The sequence below is a fragment of the Branchiostoma floridae genome, chromosome 12 (genome assembly GCF_000003815.2).
Source record: "Branchiostoma floridae strain S238N-H82 chromosome 12, Bfl_VNyyK, whole genome shotgun sequence".
In the NCBI taxonomy this organism is placed as follows: domain Eukaryota; kingdom Metazoa; phylum Chordata; class Leptocardii; order Amphioxiformes; family Branchiostomatidae; genus Branchiostoma; species Branchiostoma floridae.
Window position 1 is genome coordinate 18,189,530 of NC_049990.1, and position 21,897 is coordinate 18,211,426.

The window sequence follows — 21,897 nt, forward strand, 5'->3', positions numbered from 1 at the left end:
CATCGTCTGGATACTCTGGAACTGGTTTGTCATGGTCAAAGACCTGTGCTCTTCTGTAGTTGGGCTCCTGGTTTGAGGTTTGGATGTTGGAAAGCTTGCTTGATCTGTTGTCGTGTCACCTTTATACACAGGACATTCTTTGTGGGCCTTCAAAGAGATTTTAGGAATGTTGAAAGAAATTGTTCCACCATATTTGGAAAGCAGAATGCAGGTTAGCTGCTGTGTATTGGTAGTGGGTGTATGGAAACTGCTGTGATTCTGACTGGCTTCTGAATGTGTGGTGCTGACTGTCTGTGTATCTGGTGTGTTGTCAACCATTATGGCAACATCTGCCTGGCTTGTGTTCCCCACTCCCATAGAAACCAGCTGTAAGATAGAGTTATCAGGCTTCAAGGCTACTGTAATGCCCAGGTTGTGTTCCCACACCTGCTTGCACTTCCCTTCGTAATAACGTTCCATTTTCTGTGGGTGGCCATGAATCATAAAGACAACAAAAGGTGGCTGGATGGTGATGTTTCTCACAGAACTATCCACAAAATGCATGAAACATATACTGGGCCCTTGGTGCTTCTGTGTGGGGCGAGGTACTTTCCTCACAGAATCAAACTTCCATCGAAGTTCTAGAGGTGTCTTACTTCTTCGATTGTCCTTTTTGACACAGAAGAAGAAGTTGGGCACCTCGACAGATATGACTTGTCTGGATTGGATAAACCCATCATGCAAGGCAAGGCTCCATCCCATTCTATGTGGCATTTCATCATGTACTGTTGCCAACCTGTCACCACTGACATAGAAGGTTGACAGCTCCTGCTGTTGCCATATGCCTGATGCCCCCCAATCCAGACAAGACATAGCACTTCCCTGCATGCTGAACTTGTCGATTTGCATCTCATTGAAAATACCTTGAGGAAGGTTTTTGATATTATTTGCCCCTAAGAATAGCATATTGACCATGCTTGTACCAAGGAACCAGGCAGGGTCTACAACCCGCAACATGTTGTTTTCGAGGTTCAGCACCAACAGGTTAGGGAGACCTGCGAAGCACTCTTGGTCAATCTGTGCTATTCTGTTATTGGACAGGCTCAGCACACCGAGGTGCACTAAGCCAGTGAACCAACTATGCTTGACATGTGTCAGCCTGTTGAAATCTAGGCCCAACTCGTGCAGATGAGAAAATGCAGGCTCATTGTGATCATTGTCAACCTCATGAGCAAAGAAGATGTGATCCTCCATGTCTGTGATTTCAGCATCAATCAGAAACAAAGACGACATAGAATTATCAAAGTCAAAAGACTCCAGTTTCTGCACTGATAGAAAACCAAATGGATGGCCTCTTATCGCAAATTCTTTTTGCATGTGCAATACACAGTCTGAATCAGGGGCAGAAGTCATCCTAACAGTTGTTACATTCCTTCCTAATTCCTGACACAAAATGCAGGGGTCCTCTTTTTCTGCAGTAAATGTTGGGACTTTTGTCTTCTGAATACAGTTGGACCAGGGAACACTGGAACAACCAGGGAAGCAGCATTTAGCTGGGGCTATAGTGGCAGTTACGATCACCAAGACCAGGCAAAATTGCTTGATCTTTGGAGTATCCTTACTAACAGCCAATAGATTCATCTTTCTGACAAGACAAGGATAGGATTTCATATCATGAGCCCAACTATGGCTTCTTACAGTGCTTGCCTTTCTGTTTGTGGGTATGATTTTCCCACTTTGTTACAGAAAGAATTTCATCCATTCCCCTTTGACAGGCAAAATCATGACATAGTCATCAACTGCACTACAAATCTTTTTAAAAGATGAAGCACTAAGTCTTGTACTTACTACATCAGACAAAATGCTCTCTCCACTTCTGACAAAATACAATCACCACTTCTGACAAAATGTACTGACTCTCACTACTTCTAACAGAATACAATCACTGATTCACTTATGACAAAATGAATCACTACTTCTAACAGAATTACACACAAACAATTGCTAATTCTTGACAAAATGCACTCACTTCTTACTGACAACATGCATTTGTCAGCATCTCTGAGTTCCAGCAAAATGCTTTTACTAAAAACTTCTGACCAAATACACACACTATCTCTGATAAAATGTACTCACTACTTCTAACAGAATCACACACAAACAATTGCTAATTCTGACAAAATTTACTCAATGCTTACTGATAAAATGCACTTGTCAGTATTTCTGAGTTCTGACAAAATATTTTCACTACCAGATACTAATGAGCAAATGCACTCACTTCTTTTGAAAAAAAAATACTTCTTCTGACAAGATGCACTCACTACAATTTTCCCCTCAAAATACAATCATCACTTCTGGCAAAATGTACTCACTACTTACTGACAAGATGCACTCAGTATTTCAGAGGTCTGCCAAAATGCTTTCTCTACAACTGACCAAATGCACTCACTATCTCTGAAAAAATGTACTCATAACTTCTGACAAGATGCACTTACAAGTACTACAATTTGCTGCTCAAAGTACAATCACCACTTCTGACAAATTGTGCTCATAACTTCTAACAGAATACAATGTTGTTATCACTCATTTTGAAAAAAAAGTACTCAGTACTTACTGACAAAATGCACTTGTCAGTATTTCTGAGTTCTGACAGAATGCTTTCACTACCAGATGCTGATGAGCAAATGCACTCACTTCTTTTGAAAAAAAATACTCACTACTTCTGACAAGATGCACTCACTACAATTTTCCCCTCAAAATACAATCACCATTTCTGACAAAATTTACTCACTACTTCTACAATCACTTAGTCTGACAAAATGTACTTATTACTTACAGACAAAATGCACTTCAGAGTATTTCAGAGTTCTGCCAAAATGCTTTCTCTACAACTGACCAAATGCACTCACTATCTCTGAAAAATTGTACTCACTACCTCTGACAAGATGCACTCAAAACAATTTTCCCCTCCACATACAATCACCACTTCTGACAGAATGTACTCACTACTTTTAACAGAATAACACTCAAACATTTGCTTATTCTGACAAAATATACTCACTACTTACAGGCAAAATGCTCTTGTCAGTATTTCTGAGTTATGACAAAATGCTTTCATCATTATTACTAAAAATGCGCCCAGTATCACTATCACTATAAAAATTTACTCAGTACTGACAAAATACACTCACTACAATTCGCCACTTAACATGCAATTGTCACCTCTGACAAAATACACTCAGTACTTCTGAGTTATAACAAAATGTCTTCACTACTAGATACTAGTGACCAAATGTACTCACTACATGTACTTCTGAAAAAATGTACTCACTACTTCTGACAAGATGCACTCAATGTCTACAATTTTCCCATCAAAATACATTCAGCACTTCTGCCAAAATCTTCTACTTCCTACAAAATGAGATCACTACTTCTGACCAATTTATGCACTCACTATCTCTGAAAAAATTTACTTCCTACCTCTGACAAGATGCACTCACTACAATTTTCCCCTCAAAAAACAATCACCACAGTCACTTCTGAAAAAACATGCACACTACAATGTACTTCTAACAGAGTACAATCACTGACAAAATGTACTCGGTACTTACTGACAAAATGCACTCAGTATTTCTCAGTTCTGACAAAATGCTTTCACTACCAGATACTAATGACCAAATGCACTCACATCTTTTGAAAAAAATGTACTCACTAAATCTGACAGAATACAATCACTTAGTCTGACAAAATGTACTTGCTACTGACTGACTAAATGCTCTCAGTATTTCTGATTCTGACAAAATGCTTTCACTGGTACTCCCCAAATGCACTCACTACTTCTGAAAAAGATGTACCCTTTTTGACAAAATGTATTCACCCCCATTCTCCTCTCAAAATGGGAATAGTTCAAAGGAAATTTCCTGGAGGGGGGGGGGTGCCTCCAGACACCCTTAGATTTCTCACATCACTGGCACCCAATGCAAAGCTTCACTTTGTGTACCAAAATTGAGAACTAACAAATTAGAGCTAGCAAAATACCCTTACTTGCCTGAGAGTTCAAATGTTGTGCATCAGAATCAGTCGGATGCTCGTGGACTGAACACTCTTCTCTCCCTCACCTGCAGTAAAGATGCTCTTAACATGTGTCTCATCCCTGTACATCAGTGCCTGACCATACTGCAGTATGATGCGTTGGGAGATATGGCTGTATTTTGTGTAAATGTGTTATATAAGGGACACAGAAATATGCAATTAAGAAAAAGATATCAATTCCCCAAGGCTGTGGGGTACTCTTCTTCCTGATACTAGTAGTCAGACTAATTTCCATTTGCCACTGGTCATCTGATGATGAATTAAATATTTTTTTGTGAAATGGCCAAGCTAGTAACACACAGTAACGTTACTTTACTATAATCATTAAAAGAATAAGAATCGTATGTAAAGAAAGAAATTAAAAAAGCTGAGTGTTAAAATAACCTCCTTGGTCAACAAACGATGTCCTGTTTGAAGGTGAAAGCGTTGTATATATAAGATAAACGTCTAAAATTAGCAAAAAGAAAAAAGAATATATAAAATAAGTCCCTCACATTGGACAAGAACTTTCGTTCTTCAGCTTCATATACATGTAGATGGTAGCATTAATGACAGCATAGATAATTGAGGTACTGGCATCTGCATTACGTAATGGTGACTTTTATGCTATATAAATTAAATGCTTTAGCCTATGTCACAGTAACAACACAGGCACCATTTGCACAGAAGGGTGTACATGTACAGAAAAGTAGTGGCCACCATGAGCAGATGCTCGCCGGAATAAAAACACACTCCACAGTTCAATTGTTGTCCATTTCAATCCATGAGTATTTACACTATTAAGTTACATATTCTTAGAATGTATCGTATACATTGTAAAAAAGTGAAGGCAGGAATGGCAGAGTGAATGAAAAGCGTAGATTCACCACGCAAACCACAATCAGAATGGGAGACAAACATTAACACGTTTGATGACGTCAAGAGAATAAACCTGAATATATGCAACTAACTTGACAATTTTCCACTGTTTTCCAGAAAAATGCTGCTTGCCGGTACCTTGCTGCAAGATGCCATGTAAGTAACTTTTTATATCTCAATCATTGCTATATACTGTAATTGAATGGAGGCAGCCAGGCACTATTCAATTGTAAGTACTAGGTAGAACCAAATTTAGCCCTTTGTTGCAGGCTAAAGGTAAATGAGTCACATAGGAAAATCTGTCCAACTACATAAAATGTAATTTAGCTAATATACATTTGTATCCAGAGCACATGGATTATGCAACTCCACAGGCATGGAATTCACCACTTTTACTGGTGAAAACCTCGGCCAAGAGTGAACTTTCTGAGTTAACAGAAACTGTGACTTCATGGCCATAGGCTTACCACTAAAAGTGCATGGTGTCTGGACAAACCTGTCTCATCACCATACCTGTCTACCTTCTACTGTATCTTTGAGCACAGGACAGAATAGTTAGGGATGTGCGTAAGGTAACAGTTACTCCACCAACTGGATAGAATTGGGAAATGGTCAGACGTTTCAGGCATTATCCGCTGTCTTTCTTCAGTGACTGGGATGTCAATGACATTCGTGATGTCCCGCCACTGATGAAAGACAACGAATGCTGTCTGAAACATCTGACCTTTGTCAATTTCTATCCAGTTGCCGCAGAAACTGTTACGTGCATATCTACCTGGATGTTTAATTTGGCAGCCTAGTATTGAGTACCATGTTGGCAAATAGAATCTACCACACAAGTGTCACTTGTACAGATACCAAATATAGTTTCAAATCAGGAGCTACTTTGCATAATTAATGAGAAAATTTAAATCCACTACAATTCATGATAGGACTCTCATACATGTAACATATTTTAACTGATGTGATGTTATGTGTGTTGCAGGCAGAGGTGAGAGAATGGCAGCAGGCCCTTCACATCCTGGACAAGGTGGACCTGGAGGCGCAGGTGGGGCCGCAGGTACGGCCCGACGACGGGAAGGACGACAAACTGCAGTTTGACTGCGGGATTCCCCAGCACAGGGTATGTCTGCAGTACCAACGTGCTGTAAATTTATATTATTTTCACACTGACTAAATTTCATGGAAGAAGAGGAAAGGAGGTTTTCGCAGTATTATAAGTTCACAATTAAGAGAATTCTGTAATACAGTCATGATACATTGGAAACACATATTTACAGTATCATGAATTTGGAGCAAAAACTGTTTCGACATTTGAAAATTTCAACACCTCAGAATGGGAACTAGCAAATACAATATAGCACATAGCGCAAACTGCAGAATAACTACCTTGAACCTGGACCTATTGGCAGTTAGCATTCATTAATGAGAAATATGTCAAAATTTTATTATCAGTCAGATGTCAATGATATTATTCATACTTTGTATTGTACAGTTACAAACATGGAACATGTACCAGCACATCTAAAAAATGTAATAAAAGTTTTATCGGAGTTACATTTAATACATACAACTAAGGAAATGAGTGCATGAAAGAAATACTTCCTTTACAGTTTGTTGTTTTTTTGTTGCTGTGACTTACAGATAGAAAGCTCCATTGCCCTGATGCGAGGTAAGATCTTCGAGTCCCTTGACAACCGTGACCAGGCGACGGAGTCATACCGGACGGCGCTGAAACTGGACGTGTACTGTGAGGAAGCCTTCCAGCTTCTCGTGTCCCACCACATGCTGACTGCTCAGGAGGGTGAGTGGAGCAAACTTTATTTGTCTTCTTCATAAACTACAAAGGATCTAAGTTTTCCGTCTATTTTACAAAGAAGTACACACACCGTTAGGGTAGTGAGCTGACCGTCACTTGTCTTACTTTTGGTTCCTATTGGACTCTCTAGAATTTGTCTTCACCTTCTTTGCGTATCGATTCATAGTAAGGGTAATTAATACAAAACATGCTTATCAACAAATCTGCTCAGAATCACTGACAAAAGGTAGTTGATGCTACCTGAAACGAATGACCGTTTTCATAATCATATCCAGTTGCTTGAGTAGCTGCTATTTGGCATATCTTCTTGCCTGGATGTCTAACCGATTGATTGGTTCTCCAAGTCCATTCCAGTGATACTTAAGAAGATGATGAATGTCACTTGAAATGTCCGAAAGTAATCTCTGTATCTTGTCTAGTTTTGAATTATCTTTGAATTCAGTTTACTGTGTAATTGTAACATGGTTCCCATTATTTTCCAGCACAGTGATTGGACTCAGATGCAGAATGATGCAGAATTAGAAGAATTGTACAACATAAGATGCATGGTTTACCGAAATGTATATCACATTCTTAAAGTTAAAAGGTTAATGTTGCATCAATTTCAGAACGTGAGCTGATTGAGTCGCTGCCGTTTGCCAAGCAGTGTCCAGAAGAAGAAGTAGAGTTGGTTCGACTGCTGTATGAAACCAAGCTGAAAAAGGTTTGTACACACAACTTTTTGTGTTAGAAAATAACACCATTGGTTGTTTGGACATCATGTAGCTTAGCAAGCCAGGGTGTTCTTGTGATGTACATGTAGCCAACCAGCCCTTTCGGTCTCAACTAAGTACTCGCACTAAGTAGATAAGCCAATCATCACGAAAGGTCTCTCTGTCTTCATCCCGCTTTTGACACCATGCATTTGGAACAGATCCTCATTTAATACATGAGTCCTTGGGTTCTTGATGCTTGTACATGATTGTGTAATATGTACTTCAAACATTGACGCTGTTGCAAACATTGGCAATAATGCTTTATTCTGCTCTGTCCCTCAGCAAATGTCTGTTGATACAGTAGCTGCTAACCAACACCACATGATGATACAGTGTCCTTGTCACACCTCTTACAGTATGACAAGCCCAGAGAGCTGGAGATCCCGACCAGTCTAGACCCGCTACATGAGAACCTGGACGTGGTGGTGAACCAGGCAGAGAGAAACTACTACAACTGTAACTTCAGAACTGCCTACAAAATCACTTCTAAGTGAGTTCACTGATTTCTTTCTATCACAATCTGTAGTGAACAATAGCTACGAATTAGCACTATGTTGGTATGCACACTACAGGCTAGGGGTACAGACACTACTGGGGGTATGGACACTACATGTATGTTGGTATGCACACTACAGGGGTACAGACACTACAGTGGGTACGGACACTATTGTGGGTATGGACACCACTGAGGGTACGAACACTAGTGGCCTGGGGAATACAGACACTACTTGGGCTACGGACATTACTGGGGGTACGGACACTACTTGTCCGTTTGGGTACGGACACATCACATGAAGTACAGATACTACAGGGCCGCCATCACCACAGGGGGTAGGGACACTACAGAGTGTAGGTTATAGCTAGGCAGTAAGGACAGTACTGTTGGTATGGACACTACCAGGGTACAGATGATATCATTTCGTTGTACATGGTGTTACATGTATTTTAGAAAAGCTGTTCATGACAGCCATGGTGTTTTAGTGGTAGTAAACCTTTCTCTTTCATTTTTCAGAGTTTTGCAACAGGATCCATACCACAACACATGTCTTCCACTGCACGTAGCCTGCCTCACCGAGCTCAAGAAAACAACAGGTGAATGTCTCAATTATGTGTTTATGTCTGCTTAGGAAATTTAAAACACAGCTTTGATACACTTAATACATCAATTGGCCATTAAAGCAACTTTCCCCACTATATAGGTGTAAAAAGAGGTACCTGACTTTTGTTGTGGAGGTGGTGGAAGGAGAGGGATGGACTCCACCTTTTAATACTGTAACCTAGACACAGTGGATAACAACCCACTCCCCTACTGCTTCTATTTCAAAAAGACTATGGGACTATCTTCCCCATTACCTAACATTGCATAGAATGTGATAAAGCTTGGTTTTTGATTATCGGTCTTGTTGTTTCAGAGTTGTTCTATCTTGGCCACAAGTTAGTGGACCTGTATCCCAATGACCCTGTAAGTACTGTTTTAACAATGTACAGGTTTTTTCTAATGTTTATCGTGAATTCTTCCCTTCTGGAATATGCTTGTTTTGCAGTACCAATGATTATTCCTAGGAGGCATTCCTACACTGTAGCTTACAGTACCAACTTCATTCAAATCATAACAGCAATATGTGCGTATAGCAAAACTTACAGTGTAGGCCATAACCAGCAATGTACATTTGCAAGATATCCTAAGAAATGATATTGTTTTGTGTTTAAACTGTCTATTTGTGCCTTGTTTTCCCAGGTTGCTTGGTTTGCTGTTGGTTGTTACTACTTGACAGTGGGGGGAAAGCATGACGTGGCCAGGAGATATCTCACGTAAGAATCATGACTCAACCACACAGCTTAACAACAGTTAGAACTCTCAATGATTATCGTATCTTCATTAACTTGTAAAATGTTGGATTGGTTGCATCATTTTACTGCCCCACAGTAAGTTCAATGCCTTTGCAAATGTTTTAATCTCTTCCTTCAATGAGTACTCAATTACATGTTAATAATGTGCTTTTACTAACAGACTAAGCCTAAAAGTTTTATACCTGAGTTCAAGTCTATTCTGGTACTGTATAGTAATCAGTACATTGCTATTGGGTATTTTGACCTGTACCTACATGTAAATGATTTTCATCATCATCATCTCGCGCGAGTCGCCCAAACCAAGTCTAGCCTCTCTATCCAGATGTTTCTGTCCCCCGTAACATTCTACGATGATTTTCTCCGTAATATAACTAGTACCCAGTACCGGTACACATCCCTACTACAGAATGGTCACACTGCAGTATTTCCATGCCTTGTCCCACAGGAAAGCCACCACCCTAAACAGAATGTTTGGCCCTGCCTGGCTGGCGTTCGGACACTCCTTTGCAGAAGAGGCAGAACATGATCAGGCCATGGCGGCCTACTTCACCGCTGCCCAACTTATGAAAGGGTGAGAAATCAACACCTTCATTCAAACTTTTGTGTGAAGAAAACTGTTATGGGAATATGCCAAATAGCAATTATTCAAGCAACTGAATATGATTTTGGAAATGGTTACACATTTCAGGTAGCATCCAATACCTTTCGTGAGCGTCACTGACAAAAGGTAGTGGATGCTACCTGAAACGTGTATCTTATTACCTGGATACGGGAGATCGTGCAGCGCATTGGGCTCAGGCCCAAGAGGTCCCAAGTTTGAATCCTGTCGTATCATTGATCTGGTGTCCTTGGGAAAGGCACTTCATACGACTTTCCTCACTTAACTCAGGTGTAAATGAGTACCTATCTGCGGCTTGTGGCAGTGACAGGCCTTTGTGCAGAACTGTTTGACCATATGTAGAAGATGTTGATGAAGCAAGGACATATGATGTTGTCAGAAATGACAGTGACCATTTTCAAACTTACCGACTTGCTTGAGCAACATTTATACCAAGCGTATGTGGAAAAACTTGTGGAAATGCTGTTTTAGTGTATGACAATATGTAAAATAACATCCATCACACAGACCTGTGCTAAAGATCAGATGTTTTGCCCCCCTCCCCACCCCACCAACAGTTGCCATCTGCCAGTGCTGTACATTGGTCTGGAGTACGGCATGACCAACAACCTGAAGCTGGCCGAGCGTTTTTTCAAACAGGCACTGAACATCGCTCCCGAGGACCCCTTTGTCCTGCACGAGATGGGCGTGGTGGCCTTCCAAAATGGAGAGTGAGTCAACTGTAAACTTGTAACTATTTTTTTCCAAGTGTGTATTCTCAGTAATTCAGGGTTGGATACTTATTTTGGGGAGCAGGTCTACATGTAGGTGCATTGGAAAAGTTGGAGTGCACAACATAGAATAAAGTAGAATGTCAGCAGAACCTGATCACAAACCATACTTCCAGTACATGTACATGTACATGTATATCTATTCAGGGTATCATATTAATGTCTGAAAATAAACAATGCCCTGTTTGTGTCTTCAGCCTTGATACAGCAGAGAAGTTCTTCATGGATGCATTGGAAAAGGTTCAGGCCATTGAAAAGGAGGTAAGCCTTGTCAGAAGGACAATCCCAACTTTCTATCAGTTTCTAGAGATTACTATACATGTTACATTCCAGGAGAATATTACCCTTGCTTGGTACAGTAATTCGCTGCTCTTTCATTGTTGTCTTTTTGTACAGCTTTTCATTGTCATATAACAGCTTTTAGCTGTAACGTTGTTGTTTATTCCAGTGTCATTTCCAAACAAACAGTGATAAGAAGGTATCTCGACCTTGCTGGTCATTTTACCTAATGAAGTTATGACCTTGAAAGGTCATCAAACATCTAAGGGTGACACAGATGTCTTGCAGCATCAGCAATCATGTATTGGGATATAACCTACTTTTGTCTGCTTACTGGAACAGGACTTGATTAGAACTTGTTCTTCCTGTTTTATTGCAGATGCTGACAGAGAAGTGGGAGCCACTACTGAACAACCTGGGGCATGTGTGCAGGAAGCTGGAGTGAGAGCATGGTTTTTTTGGGGGGAAGGGGGAGGGGTCAAAGAACAAAATAAGAAGGAAAAACTTGGGGAACCATCCAACAGATAATATAATAATAATAATATTAATAGTACACATTAAAGACTTGTATACAAGAACAATGCAAATGATAAACAGATTTCAATCTAACCATAATAATACGGAACATAAATTCAAAAGTAATACAGTCAAACCTGTCTATAGCGGCCACTCAAGGGACCGGACAAATTTGGCCACTATAGACAGGTGGCCTCTGTATAGAGGTGGTAACTTGTAGATAAAATACCCAAGGGACCGACAAAAAGTGGCCACTATGGACAGGTGGCCCCTCTGTAGAGGTGGCCCCTAATACAGGTTTGACTGTATAACAGTCATAACAGAAGTTCAAATATAACAATGCTTAAGCAACTGAAGGTATTCCAATTTAGATAATGCAAATGCTGATAACGCAAATGTTTATTTGCACAATATAGAGCAAAATACAATCATATCGCATTACATGAATAGTAACAGACTTTTATGATCACACAGAAAAAAAACCCATTCACCCATTCATTGCCTTGATTTTTGGTTTCTGATTAGCACCTAGTAAATGCTGACATGTATGATCATTACCGCCAACCCCCCTCTAGTCTGTTGTCTGACCATGACTGTCGTTCCCCCAGACGTTATGAAGAGTCGCTGACGTACCACCGGCAGGCCCTGGTGCTCTGTCCGCAGAACCCCTCCACCATGGCCGCCATCGGTTTCGTGCACAGCCTGCAGAGTCACTTTGACCTGGCCATTGACTACTTTCACAAGGTACACCCAGTGTAGAACACTTACATAGTAGATCTTGTATTCACTCCATGTCGTGAGTCAATGTACATGTATTACGTAAAACAGGGCTGTCTCTAGGACCCGTCCTTATGTCCTGGGATGGAAATTTGCTTGTTGGGACGGACCAAAAAATTTGACCCCATCCGCCCCACAAATGACATGAAACTGTTGAAAATACACCTCCGCAAATTTAAAATGACATATTTTACCAGGAAAATCAACCACATGGGCTTCCAAACAATTAGTTGGATGGAAAAAAATGTTAGGCTGGAGACATAAGTACACTGTTTTTTTCCCTTTCCAAAAACAATAAAGTTTCTAAGAAAAGAGAATTGGTTTACCAATCTTATTAAACGATTTCTAAATATATCACATAGAATTAAAAGATTTGTTTGGAACTACGCTATTCTTTCCATTGAAAAATAGACCTGTAATTTGCATTGAGTATCCATTGTTTCTTTCGTGTTCATGATGAACTCCCTTCCACCATGTTTTTATTTAGACTTATTTGTCCATCATTCTTTTTTTTACTGCAAAGTATACGATAAGATAGAAACAATTGGAAAAGAAGTAGATTCATTCTTTTTACTTTGCAGGGGGGGGGGCGACCAACTTGAGGATTTGTCTATTCCAAATTGAGGAAGGAAGCAGTGAGACATTATGCTCCATTTAAGCAGGGTGGATTGGCTTTACGCTAAATTTAGACATCAGTAAAGCAAAATGCACCAATTACTCAAATTGGCAAATTATGGTAGAGCGGTCTAGCTACAAATTACGTTGAATCAGAGCAGCTTATTACACTCCATGACTCCATGAAAAAGACATGCATCCCTATTTAAGCTTGCCACCACCACCGCCCAAATGAAAAAAGTGTGTGATGCAGAAAAAAAAAGGCTAGTCTTATGTAAAGAAAATACTGTAAATGCAGTTAAATTCGCAAAGAGTGTTCATGGTGGTTTTAAGTTTGCGGTAGCACCATAAACTGTAGTCACATATTATTATGGAAAAATGTTTGCGGTGGTTTTAAGTTTGTGGCAAAGTGGTTACTGTGAAAATGTAAAGTTCAACATAAAACCACCGCGAACATTTCTGCGTTTACAATACTTGCCACACAGTTCCTACTTCTTTGCACATTGTGCGTAATAACACGTGCAGTTGACAGCATACAAAGTATCCAAGAAAAGATTATTTAATATCTTCACAGGTCAGTATATTCTACTGACAAGCCCATATGGCATCCTAAAGAAAGCCAACCGATGGCTGAACAGTCTCAATCTCAGGCATTTCTTGTAATGATTTTTTTACAATGTTTTAAATGGTAGATGATCAGGTCTGCCTCCATGCCCGCTGCCTGACTTTAAAACTGAAGACACTGTTGAGTGGCACATTTCCCGAGCCAGACAGCAATCAAAATTAGCATGATTTGAGTAATCCTTCATTTTATAATTAAGATATGATGCGCAATCAAAGTACTCACAGAGTTTTTTTGTTCATGATAGGATAGGGGAAATGATGTTTGCACTGTTCAGATTTGTCATTGAAATGATGAGGTACATGTAGTATGGTAGTTTTAAAATTTTTGAAATAACGTTTGTGATGTCTTTTCATGATTTGATGTCACTACAAAAGCCATGAAACAAAAGCAATACAACTGTTTCACAAGTTAACATTATAATTTTTCTCAATCAGACTTCTGCTCCCCAATGGTTTGTTGTTTTGCCACAGGCTCTGGGTCTGAGGAGAGACGACACCTTCTCTGTCACCATGTTGGCTCAGACTATAGAACTGTACATAGGGGAGATGAAACCTTACGAAGGTTGGAATTCATTGTCTCTAATGCAATATTACTGTACTCATGTTTCATGGTAGCGTGAGAGAGATATGCTGTAATTATATATTGCCTTGTAGATTGATTCTTACTTTTGTGAATATTGTCAATTTCAAAGGCTCTTGATATCAATGCTGAAAGATTATAATATCAATACTGAAAGCTTATGATATTAATATGGAGCACTGGGAGAACCTTTCTAATGACTTATCCTGATGGAGATACGATCTGTCTCTGCAGAAGGTAAACTGATGAGTAGTACAGAAGAAAAGCGTATCCGCAGAAAAGAAATCTGCAAAGAACCAAGTCGGCTTTTATATGTACCTTATGTTACACCTGATACCTGACTGTCTTTCTCAAATAGCACTGTTTGTTCATAGCTGATGCTAGCTGTCAAAGCTGTAAAAAATTTTCATCCATCTCATGATATCACAAACATTTTCTCCTTCCAGGCGCAGAGGAGCTGCCTGAGAAGTTTGAGGGGATCCCCCTGCCGGAGTATAACGTGGCTGACGTCGGCGAGGTGAAGCTGGGAGACGTGACAGCCGAGCTGAAGCTGGAGGGTGACGGACCCATGATGTTAGAATCCTGGGGTCAGGACGCCAGCACATCTTCACTGGATATAGAAGTGGAGATGGAGGATGGCTAATCTACATGCATATCCTCCCCTGCTCACTACAGTCTACACAATTAGATAATGTGGTCACTGTCGCATTTGTCTCGTCACGAATATGCAAATGAGCTTGCTTCGATTTCACAACACAAATTGACTTTGTGGTCATGATATCAGAGCAAGGTCATTTGCATATTGGTTGTGAAATTGGAGCAATGTTATTTGCATATTCGTGACGAGACAGTAACCGATAATGTCAGGAATCTCCTTGGTGCTGAAATGTGTGGCATTGCTAGTACATAACCATGAGATGGAAACCTTCCTCTCAAGATTGTTTCTTTACATTGGACATCTTTAAAATTATTAAAAAATAGATATAGAACACAAGTGGAGATTGAGGACGGTTGATCTGTAAGCGTATACTCCCCTGCTCACTACAGTCTACATCACGAGATAATGTCAGGACTCTCCTTGGTGCTGAAATGTGGGGAGCTATTGTTACATAACCATGAGATGGAAACCTTTCCCTCATCATTGTTTTTTACATTGGACATCTAAAAAACTGTCAAAAATAGAGAACATGGTGTATTCCCCATCACCCTAGGTACCGCAATCATTTGAACATTAGATATTGATAAAAGACATAGACATAGACCCGATATTATTATAGTTCTGTGTACTTGTGCCACGTAATCTGGGTTGTACCTTATTTCTTTACGAGGCAGTGAACTTACTGATCACCCCTTGTAGTTTTTACAAAAAGCCCTTTTGCAATAGTAATAGTATGAAAAATTTATGGTTGAAATTTACCACAGATGTCTGCTCTTGATATCTGCTCTTCATCTCGCAATAGCATCTTGTAAGACTTAATTATACAAAGGCTTACCTTTGTAGGTACATTGTATCAATGTCATGAAGGAACTGATACAGAGAAGACTGTTACAGAGGAAAGGTAAAGAGTGTAAGTTTGTAATCATTAAGATACAGTGGGGATTGAACCCACGACCCTTGGACCAGGAGTCGGATAGTTAGTCCACAAGCTAGTAACAGAATTCAAGGCTTCTAAATGTATTTAATGAACAGGGTGGAGTTTTAGTTTGATTTGCAATTGCTCAACAGTTGAAAGTCTTTACTAAAGATGTGAGCCAAGAGGGTTGGATCAGTCTAAATGTTCCTTACATCTAGAGAGAGATAAAGAGGGACAGAATTTCCTGTCTTTAGCAAACGTAAGACAAACATCAGCAATTTATTCAAAACACACTAAAGCAGGGTTCATATTTCTCCTGAAATACATTGGTAGAATGTTCAGTCAAAAAACGTACAAAACAAGCTGTTGTATGATTAAGAAGACACTGATAATATTTTAAAAGCTGTAACATTAATGATATAAACCAAAAGTGTAGGACTACATACATTAGTGGTGCACGGTGAGTAATGCTTGACAACATTTTATTATGTTTCAACGTCAGTATTGCATTTTTTACAACCGATACCACTGGCTCAATTCCTGGGAATCTTTCCTTTGTCTGTCATATAGATTTTAGATAAGTAAATCTTAAGTTGGATACCAACGATTTGTCTCTTTATTTACCATAGAAGTAAAATAGTTAAACTTTTATCACAATGTCTCTTTACATACATACATGGACATAATAATTATGCTTTTTCAGCATATGTCAAAGGTGTCTTAGAACTGTATACAACACTTAGTATATAACTGTAACTGCACATTTACTAACCGCTCCATGTTTTTAAGAGCTAAGTAAAGTACTTGCCCCTTTCCAGCATACAATATATGTTAATGTAACATATGCTTCTCAATGTAGAAAAGTTCTAGACAACCCAACTGTTACTGAAAGTGAAACAGTGCAGGATTTCATCAAAAACCATGTAACAATCTTTAGTCAGGATCAACGTCTACTAAAACTGGGCGTCATTTCAGATACTAGTTTAATGCCACTTGTGTTATATACATGTACTTAAAAGTCACAAGCTTTTGTATCACGTGCAAGTATATGTACTGTACATTTGGACATTTTCGCACAATGTTTTAAGTTTGTGGTTTTCACTGTGTGTGACCTATTCCTGCAAAGTCATCACAGCCACAAACATGTCTTCTCTCTTTGCTTGTGCAAATTATTACAGTGTTTAAGCCACAAGGTCAGAGATACAGAAAATTCTTGATATTCCTTTTCCAGCAAGATCTAAGTGTTGCAAACGTCAATCATTCTCTTGCGCAGAGACATCCGACGGCGCCAACAAACCGCCTTTTGTCTGTACTCTGCTTTCTCAACCGTCACCATCAGCTCCTGAGGGCGTCGCCACAAACCAACTGTCAGCCAATCAGAGAATAGGCCTTTCAATTTTCAAAAGGGATCTCGCATATATAAGGGTAAGCTCGTTGATATATATGAGCAGGGCGGTCAAGAACTGATGGTGACGGTTGAGATAGCAGAGTACAGACAAGAGGCGGTTTGCTGGCGCCGTTGGATGTCTCTGCGTAGGAGAATGACGGCAATGAATTTGCAGCAGAATTTTTAGAAGCGACCTAAGAAAACGCCAAGGATGTCCCACTCAATAGAGAAGGACTTTGCCTGCCATCTCCTGCCTTGTTAGGCTACTTGCCCGCAGTTCGTCGTCGTTATTGTCCTCTTTTGTTCTTGTGTCGCTGTCTTCGGTGTTCCATTCATTTCCGGCCATGGTGCACAAGCTCCATTCCGAATACACGGTCACGTCCGAGTCTGTCGATGTCTGGTGAGGCACATGTAAGGTGCAGCGAGCTGATAAGACAAAGAAACAACATTGTACGATCATTACCAGAAGACAAAGCGAGTACATATGGGAGATAAAGACAGATCTTGCTCAGTGTCACATACAAAAGGTAGAGCATGCTACCAGAAATGTCTGATCATTTCCAAACTCATGCTTGAGTAACTGCTATGTGGAATACTGTAAATGCATTTAAGTTCGCGGGGATTTAATGTAGTGGTAGCGGGAAAAAGGACTTTTCGCGGTGGATTTAAGTTCGCGGTAGCACCATAGACTGCAGTCTAATACCATGATAGAAAAATATTCGCGGTGGTTTTAATTTTGCGATGAAGTGGTCACCGCGAATATTAATCCACCGCGAACATTTCTGCATTTACAGTATTTTATTACCTGGAAACCTTCATTGACGGAGATAAAGACAGTTTTGAGGTATATCATTATCATTTTTGTTGTTCTGTGTTCATAGGGGCATAGCCTGATATTAATCTGTATCCTGGTCCCTATCAGACAACCCTATTTTGCAATGGATGCTGGGTTAGGGTAACAGGTTCTGGATTAAAGCAACAGGTACTGGAGTAGGGCTACCACGGTAAGGAAATTGGAGAGACACCAGGATATTTGTGACAATTGTGAAAAATGTGCTCAATGATGATTTTTTTCATCACTATTAAGTTTGGGAAGAGCATGAGCACCTGAACATTTAACAGATAGATAGATTTAACAGCCATCAGTATTGAACAGCCTTATGTGGACCTACGTATATGAAGTCTAACTCGAGAGAGCGGTACGTTTTGCCGGACATATCTACAAAGTATGCACAGATGATAAAAATTAGATCGATAAGTATACTCACGAAATTGCACACTATTCAGTCACTACAATTGATAAGTAAGCTCCCAAAGTTGCACTGTATTCAGTAAAATTGCTGCATATATTACGGCACCCCAGTTGACGTTCCCTTTTGAACTACACACCAGTTTGTACGACCTTTAACAGAGTCATTGATCAGTTGTTTATAGAAATTATGTCGATAAATATAATCACGAATTTGCACACTATTCAGTCACTACAATTGCTAAGTAAGCTCCCAAAGTTGCACTGTATTCAGTAATATTGCTACGCAAATTACGGCACCCCAGTTGAAGTTCCACTTTGAACTACGCACCCTTTTGGACGGCTTTAACCGAGTCAGTGATTAGTTATGTAAAGACGATTATGCTCATTAAGGCGTAGATCTATCCAACAGTTTGATGTGCATTTCCAAACACTGAACAACAGACGGCGTCGTCATGAAGCCAGCTAACCATCTGTCTGCCTAACCGTTCATTTTCTTTCCTCCTAATCGGCGGATTCACACTCCAGATGATGGCTTGTGAGGATCAAAGACCAACTGTCATCACCACTCAACATCAATGACGTCATCCGCGGTGTGTTTGTGTGGTTGCCATGGTTTCGTTTATAGTCATATCAGTTCGTGTACAATATCACGGAGATTATACAACATATTCATTGGCTAGCTTCGCCTCCCACACAGTGGATAGAGTCAATTGCATATTACTGTGTGGGTGTTTGTTGCCTTTTGTTTTGACATTTTCGAAACCTTTGTGAAACATTTCGGAAATACTTCAGTGGGCTGGGAAGAGAGCAAGATCATATATCCCTGCATTTCGCGCAAAGTACGAGGAAATATGCCTGGATGGCATGCCACGCATTGACGGGCTATAACCAAAATCACAAAAATCAACCATTTGAAAGCAAATGATACAAATTGTTAGAATCTGTTCTAATAGTGAGAGAGAGAATCACATAGATGTTTGAAAACTGTTAACGTTCTAGATAAACATATATTTTTGCAATTAATTTCGAAATGTTTTTTAATGTACAAATACGTTTAAACATGTTCAAACCTTTATTTTCGATTTTTTTAAATAATTCATAACTATCTTTAATGAAATATTCTCTTATTTGAAATGGTTATAATTTATTGCAATGTAGGATGTGGAATGATGTATAGTTGGCAAGCAATATAGATAGGAATTACATGTTTTGTCAAGGAGAGTTGACACGTCTCAACTCTTATGTTGTTTGTAGAAAGCATTCGCCCGAAATTGGCTATTAGTTTATTTGACATGAAACACACGAAAATTACTCTGCTCTATCCCCTCAACCTGGTTATCTTAATGTCTTTGATGGTTTCGGGACAGTATGTATTTTGCGGTCAAGCTGTGCGACCTATATCAAATACAATTCTATCTGCAAACATTGGTCTTAATTCGGTGCGCATCTTTTTGTATACATGTACTCCCAGCTACTGGTTCCAATTAGTATAGTTGGTAACTGGGATCGGTTCAAATCCTGGGAAGGGCATATTGACTGGGGCTACATTCCTCTTTCGGATGAACAATGGAGATCTCATATTCGAGGAGGTGCCTCGATCACGAAACTTCAATGTTACATGTGCTTTTCCTGCTTAGCACTCAGCATTTGGGAAAGAGTATGGTAGCTGAACACACACCACTACCAATGGGCTAGCCCCCTGCTGTAGCGATTGCACAAAGCTTTGCGGCCCAGGGCTACAGAAACGAATATTGGCCGATGCATGCACCATTTGGTGCGGGAAGGACTTTTTTCACTATGTGCCACACTAGGTACTACAAGGTGGACAACTACGCGATCATTTACAGATTGCCGAGATGTCATTGGAAGAGAATAGCTTTGCGTTTCAGGAATACAATTTTATTAGTGGATAATGAATATACTTTCCAGAGCCGATCATATAGCTGACAACTACGTGTATTGTTAAAACTCAAGATTCGTAGGAAACCACGGGAGTTTCACAATTGCAATACGTATATTCAAGTCCGTGTGGGCGCCGTATTGACATTTTGTTTTGATTAGAAAAAGTTTGCAGGGAAGAAACTGTTGTTGTTCTTTACTCTGACCCATCGTTGACCTAGCCTGGTTATCGAATAAAAAAACGACTTATTCAGTCGCAAACCAAAAAAGTCAGACTTGAATATACTCACACGTGTGAACTATTGTAATCCAGAAAGAACCTACCTCCTGATGTGGATTTCTGTCTCCTCTCCGTTAGCGACTGGAAGGTGCGCACTAGTGACAAAAATACCAACACCTTGCATTAGTACTTTCTATCACACTACTGTTCAAAAGTTTCTTACGAATGTATGTTATGTCAAAACTGCACAAGTAGACCACAACGGAATCCGACCATATCTTGTCTCTGTGGACAGGTGGTCACTACAGTATAAAGAGGTTGTCACTTGCACAAGTTCGGCTGTACTGGCATCTTGAGCTTTTATACCATCCTGCCATCTAAAGCTCTTCAATCGTAGTTTACCAATCGGCAAACGGGTAACCGTATAATAGATACATATATAGCTCCTGGTAATGTTTTGGTCACAATTAAAAAAAGAGCCCCTACAGGCGGTTTACGGGCTTTCCTTTTGCACATTCGGGCGTGACCCCAATGTGGGACACAATGTAGCCGCCGGGCTATTTTCGGGCATAGCCAGCCCCGGGATGTTTTTAACTCGGAATTAAAATCAATCCTGGATTCCGTTACAAATAGATGCCGTGAGAACACCGAGAGGTACTCGTCGCTATCCGGCAGTCCTACGGGCACCAGTGCAAATGTGACCGAAGAATAACTGACCTGAGCACGCGCTGGCGTTCCCGTCCCTCCCGTCCGGCACACCCCTGTCAGCCTCCTCTTCTTCCTTCTCTTCTCCCTCCGTCACCGATGGCTGCAAGTCTTCCCCTGCTGTGCCCAGGTCCACTAGCTGGGTCACCAGCCTGGGCGTCACGAAGAACCGAAGGGGACTGTCGGGAGGGGAGGAAGAATTGCAGGAGACCGCGCAGCCCATGCCGAGCCTTCACCAGGTAGCCTTGAACGTTGTACGACGTACAGCTGGGATGTGGCGCGAAACCGCGGACCTATAGCCGCCTTACTCTGACTCTACATTGCTTTATACCTGCTCCTACGTCACGAATGACACCTATTGAGATGGAACGTATCCCCATAGGGAGTTCAGTCACTGATGACGTACGCACCGGTGCTGCTTGATGTTTGCTGCAAATTTTCCGTCCGTCCCTCAGGGTACGGTCTTGACTTTCCGACAAATTTACGGATTCTCGTATTGACAGTTGCTCTACACAAGGAGGTTAACCTCCACGCTCTACAGATCCTTTTAGTGTCAGTTCCAGTTGTTCGATTCCCCTTCTGTTCTTGTCACCACCATGTATGTACGGACGGTGGAGAACGGACAAAACCCTTTGTGGTAGCTGACTCTCGCTTGCTTGGCTACGTAATGAGGAAAATTACCGCCATGACGACGGGGAAGTAAACCGTGGCACGACAAGTGGTAAC

General features: G+C 40.4%; 2 protein-coding genes across 2 annotated transcripts in view; one reads left to right on the forward strand and one right to left on the reverse strand.

Annotated features, from left to right (window-relative positions):
* Positions 1–16,774, forward strand: part of LOC118427404 (cell division cycle protein 16 homolog) — a 32,879-nt gene extending 16,105 nt beyond the window's left edge. Inside the window, exons 4-18 of the mRNA XM_035837186.1 lie at positions 5,047–5,085; positions 5,915–6,052; positions 6,574–6,733; positions 7,357–7,451; positions 7,860–7,993; positions 8,516–8,595; positions 8,916–8,965; positions 9,242–9,315; positions 9,800–9,925; positions 10,531–10,683; positions 10,941–11,004; positions 11,402–11,463; positions 12,147–12,282; positions 14,026–14,116; positions 14,581–16,774. Coding sequence (XP_035693079.1) covers positions 5,047–5,085; positions 5,915–6,052; positions 6,574–6,733; positions 7,357–7,451; positions 7,860–7,993; positions 8,516–8,595; positions 8,916–8,965; positions 9,242–9,315; positions 9,800–9,925; positions 10,531–10,683; positions 10,941–11,004; positions 11,402–11,463; positions 12,147–12,282; positions 14,026–14,116; positions 14,581–14,777 — 1,599 coding nt within the window. The 3' untranslated portion in view covers positions 14,778–16,774. The remainder of the gene's footprint in view (positions 1–5,046; positions 5,086–5,914; positions 6,053–6,573; positions 6,734–7,356; positions 7,452–7,859; positions 7,994–8,515; positions 8,596–8,915; positions 8,966–9,241; positions 9,316–9,799; positions 9,926–10,530; positions 10,684–10,940; positions 11,005–11,401; positions 11,464–12,146; positions 12,283–14,025; positions 14,117–14,580) is intronic.
* A 302-nt stretch (positions 16,775–17,076) lies between these two features.
* Positions 17,077–21,897, reverse strand: LOC118427748. The gene is made up of 3 exons (XM_035837670.1): positions 21,184–21,897; positions 20,571–20,621; positions 17,077–17,521 (listed from the first exon to the last, which is right to left on the reverse strand). The coding sequence occupies exons 1-3, from the start codon at positions 21,392–21,394 to the stop codon at positions 17,316–17,318; spliced, it is 468 nt and encodes a 155-aa protein (XP_035693563.1). The 5' UTR covers positions 21,395–21,897; the 3' UTR covers positions 17,077–17,315.

What these genes read in the sequence shown, in the direction of transcription:
- LOC118427748 (XM_035837670.1), bottom strand. Translation starts at nt 21,394, where the DNA reads ATGGGCTGCGCGGTCTCCTGCAATTCTTCCTCCCCTCCCGACAGTCCC. An exon ending in GAACGCCAGCGCGTGCTCAG is followed by an intron (nt 20,622 to 21,183) that starts GTCAGTTATTCT and finishes TTTTGTCACTAG; the next exon opens with TGCGCACCTTCCAGTCGCTA. An exon ending in ACAGAAATCCACATCAGGAG is followed by an intron (nt 17,522 to 20,570) that starts GTAGGTTCTTTC and finishes TTGTCTTATCAG; the next exon opens with CTCGCTGCACCTTACATGTG.